The sequence below is a fragment of the Grammomys surdaster genome, unplaced genomic scaffold (genome assembly GCF_004785775.1).
Source record: "Grammomys surdaster isolate TR1022 unplaced genomic scaffold, NIH_TR_1.0 165, whole genome shotgun sequence".
In the NCBI taxonomy this organism is placed as follows: Eukaryota; Metazoa; Chordata; class Mammalia; order Rodentia; family Muridae; genus Grammomys; species Grammomys surdaster.
This window is the reverse complement of record NW_021604613.1, coordinates 16,021,121-16,035,037: the sequence shown is the minus strand read 5'-3', so window position 1 is coordinate 16,035,037 and position 13,917 is coordinate 16,021,121. Positions and strand designations below refer to the sequence as shown.

Genomic DNA, 13,917 nt, shown 5'->3' with positions numbered 1-13,917 from the left:
TAGCCAAGTGAAGATCCCACAGAGGGCAGATTAATGGAGGTCTCAAGTACTGAACTGTAAAGATTATATTCGACACTGATCAATGATCCTATCAATGACATATATGAGTCACAATGATTAAATATGAGAGTGATAAAACTAAGCCCATGAAGCACAGCTAATACTTTAGATAAAAAGTCTTTATCTTTGTGGATGATAACAATGGGCTAAATGTAACAATTACATTGGGGGAAGGGGGTGGTTTGTAAGACAGAGTATCACTAACTCTAACCTAAACCAAGCCTAAACTCTAACATATGATTCTCCTGCCACAGCACTGGACCTATTAGGATTGCAGGTGTGTGTCATGATGCCTGGTTTTAATTCCTAAAAAACATATTTTTAGCTTGGATACAAAGAATATCCTCCAATTTAAAAATACAAGATTCACTAATACATAGCTTGACAACTGTACTAGATACTATTTTGTTAACTTGATACAAGTTAGAGTCAAATGAGAAGAGGAGAACTTAATTGAGAAAATACTTTCATAATATTGGCCTTTTGGTTAGTCTGTGGGGGTACTGTCATTACTACTGATTGATGTTTAAGAGTCCCGCCCACTGTGGGCAGGTCTGTACTCGGTAGGTGGTTCTGGGTTGTATAGGAGAGCAGGCTAAGTAAGACAGGAAGATCAAGCCAGTAATCAGATTCTTCCATGCCTCTGGTTCAGTTCCTATTTTCAAGTTCCTGAGTGGATTCCTGCCCTGACATCCCTTCTATATGGAAGCTGAAGAAAATTTCTACCATAGTGTTTACTATAACAGTATAACACTAGTGCAAGTGAGAAAGCTTAGAAGCTTTAGATAAAAAGTATAACATAAGCTAGAAACTGTAGCTGATGTATGAGTTTAGGTCATATCAGTAAATATAAAAGATTAAGGCCAAGGAATACAAAATCCTTTGGCTTCTGGTACATCTGGAAGACAGTGTCCACTCGTGCACACCATGATTAACATAGTGATCAGAAAGTCAACAGACTTGAATGTATCCAGGAAACAAGCACTCAGAGAGCTATAGATGTGGATGATGAAATAGGACTAAAATAGCTGGAAACGTTTATCATCAAGAAATGATTGCCCAGTGGCCCTGGGGCGATGTGCCATACCTTCTGTACCCTTGTACATAGATATATGAAGAGATATATCTTTAAAGAGAGAAAAACATCATTTAAAAGGTAATTTTTTTTAACCATCTCAGCATTTGAGACATGACGGTATCAAGCCTCCATCTTGTAGAGAGGTGAGGATGCTCTGTAATTGATCAGTTTATGGGATTCTACAACTATACCTGAAGTATAAATCCTAAGCAAGCCCGTCTTCCCACAGTTAATCTCTCTCATAATGAGTATAAATGCCTCATCCTGGTGACCAAGGCTTGGTCATCTCGCCTCACTGTTGCTCTTCCTATTTTATCTCTGGCCATTGATTTCTTTTTTTCTGGTCTGGTCAGTCTAATGACCAGTTTCCTAAACTGTGGATTACAACCCCATAAGAGGACATAAATGAATATAAGTGTTGCGAAAAAATGCCAATTGTATAAAGTCTCGGGATGCACAATGACCACATAATTAATTCATGGTGGTTTTTTTTTTGGGGGGGCAGTATTCTCCCTTGCTGTATCCTACAACTTCACTGAAGCCTGGGCTCAGAATACATAACATAAACACTTTACTCTGCGCTGCATGTATCATGTACAATGAACACGACACCTTGACTTAGACTTGAGACTGCCGTATGTTAAAGAGTGTAACATTCTTACTGTGCATATGTGACTATTGGAAAGTAAGACTTTTGTTGTCTTCCTACCCCTAGTTCTCAGCATGTAAGTATCAAATCCATGTGTCTTTCAACCATACTTTGTTAGAATGTTTGATTTGAAAAATTGATGTTAGAGTTGCTGACTTGAATTTCACTGAAAAAAAAAATCATTACATGAATTCTGGCCTGTGATGAGCACAGATTTCCAACGGTTTTGAAAGGGACCCTAAGCATAATTCTGTCATTTTGTATTATGCATTTATATGAAGTGGTATTTTCAGCATTGACGATTATAAAATCAAAGTATTGATCAACTCTGAAAAAATGTTGAAGATGCTTTATGTCCTACAGTATCAAATATTCAGCCAGGATTTAAATCTTTATATAAAATAAACAAGCATTCATCCCATTAGCATGCAAATATGCTTCCATTTTTAATGACTGCTAAAATTACACGCAAAGAATCATCTTAAAATAAATTTATTTATAATACATTATTAGCAAGTGTTTCATTATATATATATATATTTTATTACTTATATACTTGTGGGTCACATAAAAATCTTGGGTGTGACTGAGTTGTGGGTGGAGTTTATGAAGCCCTGCCCTCACCTGCCACACTTCCTCTCACTCTGACCTTCACCCATGCTTCACCCCATTCACTAACCCCACAGTCCAGCTGCAGTAAGTACCACGTACCAACCACTGTCTTTGGAAGATCTGCATATCTCATAACATATAACAACCCTCTATGAGGGGGATATACCATTTTTCCTCATTCCCTGATGAACTTAGAACTAACCACCAGTGCTGGCCCTTGGTAGATGCTCTATAAGTATTTGTCGGATTGCTTGCATGAAGATACAACATGGCATCTTGGAAAAGTTAATTTCCTGAAGGCCAGGACCCAGATAGCCCCCACACCAGAAGCCATGGTTTAACATGCCACTAACATGTTAAGAGCCCAAACTAAGCCACCTTCTCTATATACTGTACCAGGAAGGGAGAAGGTGTGTCTAAGTAACAGGCTGGGTTAGGGAAAAGAATGGTACAGAGAGGTCTAGGATGAAGTCCCAATCTTGGGCAAGTTACTCACATTCTCTGAACTTATTTTCTACAGCACTGTCATGAGGTGACTTTGTTAGTTCAGAATCACCATTCTAGATATAACTTCAAAGATGCAGTCTTTCCCATCCAACAACTCTGCTTTCTCATTATCTCTAGACTCACTCTCAACATTCTCACCTCCAAAACAATTCTTATTAGAAGTTTTCTTCTGCTCCTTATAACCCACTGACTCTGTCCTCTCTTAAGTTACCAATGACCTTTTAGTGGCTACATTCTCTTTATAGACTTCATTCTCTCGACCTCTGGACACAGGTATGACACTGGCCACAGGATTGTGACATACATCAGTCTCCACTGCACATATGCCATCACTCAGATTTCTGAAGCCCAAGGATGCTTGTCATCAGGTACTATCAACCAGGAGGCATCAATGTGAGACATTACCTGTTCACTCATACAGTGATTTCAATGTGTGGTATAGCCTTACTTCCTGCCACTTTCCTTCCTGCTTACATGCCATGTTCTGAGTACTTTTGAACTTCCTCAAATGCAAGCTCTTTCTAGCAACATGACCTTCTCACATAATTACTTTGTAAGAAAAGAGTTATCTTGTTGTACCTAATCAATGCCTAAGGATCGTTCAGGGCCAGCTCCACCATCACCTGCTTCCTGCTTTAGGAGGCCTTTTGTGTGTAGCCTAAACAAAGGAAAAAAATCTTTCACTTCTAATTACAGAATATTACAGTTCTCCATTTCCACATGTCTTGGCTTTCTATTGATTAGAAAAGGAAATCCTCTCATCTTTATGGACATGTCATGATCGCCCTCCCATCTTCTGTAGAACTTTCTACAGCATATAGAATATAGTAGATGCCAAATAAATGCTTATTGAATGAAGAATGATTGAACAGATGACTGGCTAAATGATATACCCTTCACTTTAAGATATGGTAGATTTAGAACTCAGAGTGGCTGCTTCGAGACACTGCTTGGAATACTATCTAAAGGAAATCTTAGATTTATATGGGCTCAGAATTTCACAGATACAGAACAGTACAAGTGGTCATAACAGTAACCATGATGATAATAGCTATCATTCTCTAGTGTTTACTGTGCATCAAGGCAAAAATCGCCTGCTTTAAGACTTCAAGGAAAAGGAACTGTGGAGTCTTTAAATATAATTAAAGATAAGAGCAGAATCAAGACAATTCTGGGTAAAAGAGTTACTCTTTGATCTGCTATCCAAAAATTTTACAGCTGTCTAAAACTCTGCATAAGGAAGATTTGGAGCATTTATTATCACAAAGAGGCAAAAGTCAAAATTAAGATTCCATTACTCATATAGATGTCTGGGTTGGGCAATAAAGAAATAATTTCTGGCAGCATTTTATAGTGGCTGTCTTTAACATTATCTAATGAGACTTCTTTCCAGGTCTATCTACACGGGTAAAATTAATGTAGAATACCATGTATATGAATATTATGGTTTAGATCTAAAAATTTCCCCTCTTGATTCAGTATTGAAAGATTGATCCCAGTACAGCTGTGTTTATAGCTGGGGTCACAGAGAGATGCCAACTTTGTCAGTGGATTCATCTGTTGATAAGGTCATAGCTATTCAACAGTTGAGTCAAATTTGAGGAAGTAAGGGTCAAGGGGAACATTTGTTATTCTGTTATTCCTCGCTGTGACCAAATACTTGACAAGAAGCAACTTAAGTGAGGGGAGAGTTTATTTTGGCTCACAGTTTTAGGGTGCAGTCTATTATGATGGAGAAATCATGACAACAGAAATCGAAGCAGCTGGTCATGTTACAGGAAGCAGAGAGAGATAAATACTATTGTTCAGCTTGTCCCTCTTTTTATTCAATATGGGATTCTGACCCATGAAATACTTGATGATGCTGATAACCTGATACAGAAACTCTCTCATAGATATACTCAGATTCGAGATCCTGTCAAGTTCACAATCAATATTAGTCAAAGGGCATGATTTTGTAGGGTCAATTATGTCCCCTGTCCTTTCCCTGTGACCTTCTATGCTTCTTGCTGTCCTTAGAGGAGTAGTTTTCACCAAACACATTCTCCCCATCATGATGCGGAGCCCAGAAACAGCTGGGATGAGCAGCTATAGATGGCATGGACTGAGACCTGGAAAACTCTGGACATGAAGATTTCTTCTTTTTGAGTTGTTAATTTCATGGATTTTGTTACAGAGATAGGAATTGGAACAATCCGAGGTCTTACAAAATATGGGTAAAATAAACTTTAGGTGACAAATATTGTAGGCATGATGAGTTCTGTTTGATTAGTATTCTTGGAGATCAAGAATGTGTATTAACACAACAGGGGAAAAAACCTGTTTCTGTGGTTTAATTCAGCGTGTGGGGTTGCTATAAATCTCTTCTTGCAGAAAAGTTCACATTTATTCCCATGGAATTAGTATCGGGACATACCAGCTTGGGAAAGTCTGAAAATATAGTCTCGGGTGCTGGTGTTCTATCAGACATATGCAAAGAGTATTGCTATGAAGCCCTTTCTGACTTAGAGAAAAGAAGATTGACTATGCTTTAGCCTAGAATAGACTCAAGTATAGTATTATTATTTACATGATAAAATTCAACCCTATGTGAAGGCAAGAGAAAAAGGCCAACTCTTAATCAATCCTTGGAATTAGCAATTTACTTATGATGGCCGTATCACACAGTCATAGGAATTTATATTTTCATTTTGTCCTAACGAAAATCTTGACCATCTTTCTTTAATATTATCAACCTGGAAGCTTGACAGTAAGGATTAAAAATTGCTCCTTGCTTCCCACTTGGTTATTGGAAAGGTTCTGAAAGGTAATCAGTCTTGTGAAGCTACACTTTACAGTCTGCATAAAAATGCCATGATTTCCCTTCCTCTCCCCAACCTAATTGAAAGTGCATAATATCACCCAGCTGGGGAAATGTGTAAACGGTAAACATACGCAATATATCATGCTATCACACCAACGCTGGCTACTGCTAGGGACCCGGTGCTTGTCAGAACCCTGAGAAATCTGGAGAATGAGTCGTTTTCTTTCTTCTAGAACAAGAGCTTCTCACACCTTCATCCTCACCTTCCCCCACCCCTCCAGATTCCAAGCAGTAGCAGTCAAGTTAGAGCGACGTCCATCAACCCACTCCTGGAATGTGGGGCTCCAAGGTCACCTAATCACGCATTTGGATTGAAGCTCCTTTAGAGCAGCCTTTCCTGAGACAGGGCATTTTTCTTTTGGCAAGAGGTGGGGTTGGAATTATCCTGTTCCTTACTTGCTTCAGACAGATGCTCCCAATATCTCTTTCCCTGGCTGCTAAAGCTACAGGTCACTTCCTATCTTCCTCTACTTCATCAAACTGCTAGGACCAAGATTACCTCATTTTCTGCCCCTGCTCATCAGTGAATAGCTAGACAGTTTAGTTTTCCCAATCTTATTTTTCTCCATAGCTATCTATAGTCCTACTTCAACTACACCTACTCAGAAGCCATTTTCCCTTTTCTGACTCCATACTTCCAGGTTCCATGCCCTCTTCCTCAATACAATAGGGATCTTAGAAGAAAAGACAATATAAGCTTTCATTAGTTCTCTGCCACTGTATTCCTGCAAAAATTGTTCCCTGTTGTACCATGCGCTGTACTGTCACCATCCATTAATTACTGTCACCATCCATTAATGTCACCTTATAACCAGCTATTGTTTTAATTTTGATGACTGATACCTTACTGGTAGGTCAAAGTACAACACTTGTGTAGGGCACCATGTCATAGTGGTTTTAATAGGTGGAGGGATGGATACATTTTTATCTGCTTCAGCAGTAGAGATGCTTTGAAACTTACTGAATTAAAACTGCATTCATCTTTCACTCAGTTATATTACCTGTCAGCTAGGGCTGGTGGATGATATGGCTTGTTGACCTTGGCATAGAGACCCTCTAAGTGGTCTGGAGACAGTGGGCGTCCATCCCGAGGGTAACCAAGTGGTCCAGCTCGAGGGGGAGACGGAGATCTAAAGACATTTGCTGATGTGCATGGTTCCCGAAAGTGGTTCACTCTGGCATAATTGGGGTCCATTTCATCATCGTCCATATCGTGCACTGGTCCAGTCACCGCAGTGGCATAATCAACAAGGCCTCTTGCCTGCTTTTCCCTTAGCTCCTGATGTTTTGCTCCAACCCTGAAAAATATAGAAGAGGTAGCATAGACTAATGTGAATTTCCTATGCTGGTCCGATGAAGTAGTCTCTTGAATCAGTGTTAACTCTTTCTAGCCACTTAGCTGTCACTCTCTGTTTCCTCAGGATCACACCATGCAGAAATGCCAGCAGCATAAGAGGATTAATGTTAAATCCATGACCTTTATTTGTCACAGAGTCTTCACTTTGATAGCAATGCTATAGGTATTTTGACATATCTCCTACTGATGACTGGACGGATAGCTGTCCCTCCCTACAAAGGAGCTGTGCTTGTGGCAATAGTATACCTCAAAAGAGATATACCATGAAGTTTTTCTTGGGACAAGGCCACATGGGAAAGCGCCAACCAGAGTCTTACACTTTACTATAACGTCACTCTTTAGTACTCCAGAATTTCCATGTATTCTTCTAAAGAAGAATTTGAAAAAAATAATTTAAGTACGAAGAAGAAATACAGAAAAAGTCTGGGAACTAAAAACAGGAGAATTGAGGGTAATTTATAAGAGACTCAAAGTCTTTTTTTTTTTTTTTTGTTACACAAATAGGGATCATTGTGCCTCATTGTACAAGGGCTAGGGACAGAGTAAACTAATGAGGAAATTAATAGGCTTGTGACAGAGATGAATTGGCACATATAATGGATTAAACTCCATTACTGGCAGAACTCCATAGCCAAAGCTTTAGGTGACAGTACAGAATGTTACTGCTAGCCAGTGACAATATGTAGACTCCTGGGGATGCAGCAGATAATATATTTAGGTGGATTCTGTACCCACCTGAATTCTGAGAATTTATCCAGAGAGCATTAGCTTGGTTCTCTTTGGCTCCCACTAGTACACTAAGATAGAAAGCACACTAGGATGCTCTACTGGGCAGTGGTACTGTGGATGGTTTCGGGAGACCCTTGAACCATTTACCCTTGAGAAGAGCAAAGTGGGTGGGATGAGAGACTAAGATGATCCTGACTCAGGTATCTAAAGCTGAGTCTTCCTTAAGGAAGAATGGACTCAAAGCTCAAGTCCAGGGCTCAGGGAACACAGGAGAGCTACGGCTAGTGGGGAAAGCTCTGTGTTTGCCTGGAGACACAGACAGAAGGCTTGGATCAGTTATAAACAAAACATAAAGTCTCCCAGCAACGTCTTTTCAAACAAAAACAGTTGTTTTTTTGAACGAGGCAGCTATTTTCATTTTCCAAACATCAAACCCTTTGTCAAACTCTTTAGAAGCCATGATCTTTCAAAGTTCTTTATTTTTTTCCTTGTGAGAAATGCTGTCCAAGTGTTTGTATTTTAGTTTTTTTTTGTTTTTTTTTTTTTTTTTTAAGTAGAAAGGAGAAGAAATTGAACAAGGGAAAGAAAAGTAACAAAATAAGACAGTTAGAAGGTGGCACAGGATAGGAAAGCAGCATCTCTGGGTCAAAACAGATAAAAATAAATGTCAGGACACATTGTTGTGTATCTGTTTGACTAGGCTAAAAATGTACCTGACAGATAAATAATTGGAAGGATTTATATTTTTGCATAAGGCAGTTTGAATCCTTAAGGAATTCTGAATTAAGATGAAAAGAAGATTACACAGTAGGGCACCCATTAAGGGCCCTCCCTTTCAATGCATGTTAGTCCCAGATTCATGGATGCTTGCTTTGAATAACTTTTATAAAGGAGATAACCTGCTCCATTGAAATTTGCGACTCCACCTAAAATGGGGAGTATGCTAAGATTTATCAGTTTTTTCAGGGGATGGTACAGACGGTTTATCAGAGAAGGTTTCCTGTACTGCAAGGATACGGATGGATTTCCATTGTTAATTAGGCAAAAGACATGGGGGGGGAGTCAAAGGGTGGGAGTGAATGTTTCCTCACTTCTCCCTCATAAGTGAGATGGCTTGAGAAAAATCAGTTAGTAGATAAATAAATACCTTCTAGCTGCCACATGGGACTACACTGTGTATTAATGGAAGGGGAAAGCACCAAGCCTGGTTTTTCTAAAATAGCAGAAATAGAACGCTGGAATCTGTGTTTCGTATTTCATCTCCTCATTCTTTGAAGTTTTTCTCATTAATTAAGTTTGCTAAATGTGTAGAGAGTTTAGATGAAACAGTTCTCCGTGTATGCCAAGCAGTATTGGAACTTGTATTTTTCTCTGTTAAAACAAAACTAAATTCTTCCTCTATCTTTTCCACACTACTGAGGGTTGCAGTAACTAATTTCATATTAATCACCCAGTAGGTGAAATAGTAATTTCTCTGTACCATCATTATTATGCCATATATCAGGGTCCCTCCATGTGGGGGAGGACAAGGCAGTCTTAGGAAGGGGGTGCATAGAAGATGAAAAGACTCTCAAGATAGTGTCAAAGAAAAATATTTCACTTGTCTTGCTCTGATCCACCTCCACCCATGCAGTTTGAAAATTCTAATTGTTTCTACCAGGGGGCCTTCTTACCACTGGAAACTCAACCTGTTAAAACATCTGATTTCCAGGATAGCCTAACAACCTCTGATTTCCAGGATAGCCTAACAATCTTTTCAGTCCACGATACCACTTGCTTTCCCATTCTCCTGAGCACACTACCTTTGACTTATTGAAACCTCTCTTTTCTCTCTTTGAAAATAGCAGTGTCCCCTCTGTCAGTTACATTTCATGGATGTCCCTTTTTATTTCCATTTCCTTGGTGACAGTGTGTAATATTCATGTTTTATATTGCTTAGAGCTGCTGCCTAATGTGGTAGCCATTTGCTGTGTGTGTCGCCCTATAAATTTAAATTTGAATTAATCAAAATAAAAGAAAACAGTTTTTCAGTCTTATAAATGTATTCACGTGCTTAAGAGCTCCATGTGCCAGTGGCTTTTGTTGTTAGGAGCCGAGTTTGCCATTGCAACATGGCGCCGGTTTCCTGGTTCCTGGTTCTTCTTGAGAGCCTTGCTTGAATGTGCGCCTGCGCAAGGCGCGAAAACCAGTATGCTAATTTGGCAATGTAGTGAGAGCCAATGAGTGTGCGGCACATCTCCTAGGGCTCTATATAAGCCACAGGTTTTTCGGGCTTGGCGTCCCTCGCCTCACTGCCATCTAAAGAGCTGTACAATAAATTGCTGTCAGAAGAATCCTGAGTGTGGCGTTCTCCTTATCGGCGAGGCTGTACGCCGCATTCTGTTCTGACAATGAAGATGTGGACCAATTCCACAACTCCAGAAACTTTTATTGAAGTATGTTAGTCAGATTAAACAAAGAGATTTCAGTGTGTTGCCATATCCCACATGTCTTAGTTAGGATTTTACTGCTGTGATAAAACTCCATGACCCAAAGCAATTTGGGGAGAAAAGGATTTTTTTGTCAGTTGTTTGTTTTGTTTTTGCTGTGTTATTTATTTATTTATTTTACAGCTTATAGCCTGTCATCTAGAAAAGTTAAGGCAGGGACCTGGAGGCAGGAGCTGAAGCAGAGGCCATAGGGAGAGTGTTGCTTACTGGCTGCCTCTTCTGGGCTTGCTCTGTTTGCTGTCTTATAGCATCCAAAATCACTAGCCCTTCCCATATCACATGCCATTTAAGAAAATGGACCATGGGTTTACCCACAGGCCAACTGGTGAGGGCATTTTCTTAATTAAGGTTTCCTCTTCCAAAATAACTCTACTTTTTGTCAAGGTGACATAAAACCCCCAAAGGCTGCTAAAACAGTGTCCCTCCATCTTCCCTCTGCATTCTCAATCAGATCAGGGGATCTCTGACGGATTATAATAAATGACTGAGTTCAAGTATGGCTAGCTCACTATTCTCATTGAAACATCACATGATCAAGAAGTGGGGAAGAAAATTAATCTTTAGTGGCACAAGAAATGGCTACAATCCCATGGCCTGCAATGAAGTTGAGACTCAGCCTAAAATAGGGATTATGCCAAGAGTTAATACATGTTTTCATTTCTAGCTGGCCACTTATTTCCCTGAAGTAAGGGAGAAAGTCTGAAAGAGCATAGTCAGCATAACTTTACTTGGTAAAAGAGATTCTGAAGATATGAAAGGACCCTGAGACCATGTTCCTTCTGAAGACCTGACTTCAGAATGGGGAATCATGGTTGGGAGGGCTGAGTGCCCTGTGAGCAGTCTCCTGTCTATGAGAAAATTTCATGGAGACAAAGTAGGGAGCAAAAGAGAAGGAAGGTGAAGGAGTAAATCCAGACTCCTCAGAACAAAAGCAAGCACTGAGGCAAGCTCAACTAGGAGCAGGTTCATCTGCTGAAAGGATAACCTGCTCCACCTCGCCCTGCCCCAGATTAAAAACCACAGAAAATAAACTCCCAGGACAGTTACACAGCAAAGTGGGAAAGAAAGTTATTTTAGGAAAACACATAGAATTAAAGCTACTGCTGACCTTATATTAATATTCCTATGTCGCTTAAAATTATATTTTAATATACATTCCAATTTAAATTTCAAGCATTTGTAGGATGTGAAATATATTTAATTAGTCACACAAATATTTCTTCCAGCAAAGATCCACCCCTAAAATGTTTTGTAGCCTTCCAAAACAGCCATCAATCTTCACAGCATAACGGTATCCCTATTCTAAAAGAAAGTTAGGTATCAGTGGACCTGTGTGCATATGAGATACTTGTAATTTACACACTGACATTCCTGCATGGAATTGCCTGGCAGCATATATAAAATAGTCAGAATGTGGTTATTTCTAGAAATGCACCTTAATGTTGCCTTTGCACATTATATGTATTAAAATTTTTATAGACATTTATGATAACTTAATCACTTTGAATATAAAAATGTATCTAACCACTACGTAATAATACATCGAAACTTAGAACTAAAACCAAGAGAATACTTTCTGCACCAGTGGACCCTGTTTATTTTTGCAAAATGTACATTTTTGTGATTCTTCTGTCAGCTCAGTTATGAAAAATTAGCATTCGCTGAAGTTGTGTTTGGTTCCTTCAGCTCAACTACTTCTACCGTGAGTGCTCAACCTCCATCAGTCAGAGACTGAGCTCTCACATCTGCTAGAGGATGACACTTGTCAACCAGAGTCCCACAGTGGCCTCCATGGTTTCTCTTGTCTTCAACATGTAGGTTTGGTAAACTCTGCATTTATCTGAATCACCATACAGTTACAAATTCCTTTAATGCATCAATTTTTGTGTAGATTTCTGTACATTTGTTTCATTTCATAATAAAAGTTGGAAGTTATGAATAAACACGCATAACAGCATTTACCCAGCCCAATTTTGTGAGCATTTCTATTATATAAGCCTTGTAGAATTTTGCTCATGTCTGCTACTAAAATGGCTTCCTTTTGTAGAAGAGTAGTAGGTGGGTTATCCAAACCAGTCTGCTTCCATGTGTTGTGTTTATACTCTAGCATGCTCTTTGTTCTGACTGAAGAAGATCACCCCATTTATACATATTGGAATAAGACTGTAAAAGCAAAACAGAATGAACACTGTCTTGACACTGTGCCCCCTAACTACATCTACAGATGATCTCAATGTGTTGGAGGGTTTCTCTTCTGCTAATTCTTGTCTGTTTATGCATTCAGTATCTGTTGTGATTACACTGTGTATTAGAAAGAAGAACAGAGCCAGATGTGGTCCCTGGTTCATCTACAGGGTAGTAAGTGTATGAGCAAAGAAAGCTACTGTGTACATGGAGTAAGAGCCTGTCATTCCTAGGGACTGAAGGTAAGAATCATATGGGCAACCATGTGTCCTGAGTTTTGAGGGAACTTGATATAAATTATAGAAATTATTAGGTGCTTTAACTAGAGAGAGGGACACATATGAATGGGCAAAGATGTGCAGTATTTACTCAATATTTGGCTACAAATGTGATGTGGAAACTTACTTTTTTGAGCTATTGCTTTCTACAAAATGAAAAGTTGTGGGCAAATAAGATTTATCTAACATCTGTGCTTAATATTTTTAAAAATGTTGGTAAACTTAAATATTCTTAATTTTTATTTTAAACATTTTATTTCTTTTTGTTATAAAATTAAACAAAGACACAAACATTTTAGAAAACAAAGCCTCAGATAAAACATTCTTATAGAGCATCAATATTTGTGAGTAATACAGAAGTTGTCCTTATTAGTTCATTTTCTGTCAGTAGAAAAGAGAGACCTACATAGCTCTGATGTGAGATGCTCAAAGTCTAAGCGCATGGCATGGGTTTTGATGTGGGTTCCTGTGGGTGCATCATTTCAGGCAATGGTGGTAGGAGCATATGCCAGAGAGACCACATATAGAAATGGGAGGACAGAAAGGCCGGAGTTTCACAATTTCTTCCTAGGTCATGAGCCCATTTTACTTAGGGATTCATTCCCATAGGGATCCACCATACCATGCTGTCATGCTGAGGACTGAATGCCCAACACATGAAGTCTTGAGAGACATACTCAACTATAACCAAACAGCAGTCTCTGTGTGCACACACCTCACCACAGCCACATCTATATCACTTCTGCATCTTCTTTCCTCCCCTGGAAGTATCCTGCTATTTAAAAAGCAGGTGAGGAAAGCTAAGTGTCCCATAACATGGCTGGCTTCATGCTGAACTTCCATCGCTGTAGCTGAATCAACCCTACATTGTAGAAGCTCATTCTGTCTGATTCCTATTTGATCCTCCCTTTGCAAATGTCTTAGGTAGTTTTCATTGCTGTAATGAGACAGCAGGAGAAAAGAAGCTTATAGAAAAAAGAGTTTATTGGGGGCTTGTTGAGAGTTTCATGGAGAGCATGGTGGCAGGCAGACTTGATAGAGCAATAGCTGGGAGCTTACATGTTGAAACAACACGAGAGAGAGAGAGAGAGAGAGAGAGAGAGAGAGAGGG

General features: G+C 39.3%; 1 protein-coding gene across 1 annotated transcript in view; it reads right to left on the bottom strand.

Annotated features, from left to right (window-relative positions):
- The window catches only part of Pard3b (par-3 family cell polarity regulator beta), a 951,194-nt gene that overhangs the window by 151,666 nt on the left and 785,611 nt on the right, over positions 1-13,917 (bottom strand). Inside the window, exon 21 of the mRNA XM_028765737.1 lies at positions 6,771-7,067. Coding sequence (XP_028621570.1) covers positions 6,771-7,067 — 297 coding nt within the window. The remainder of the gene's footprint in view (positions 1-6,770; positions 7,068-13,917) is intronic.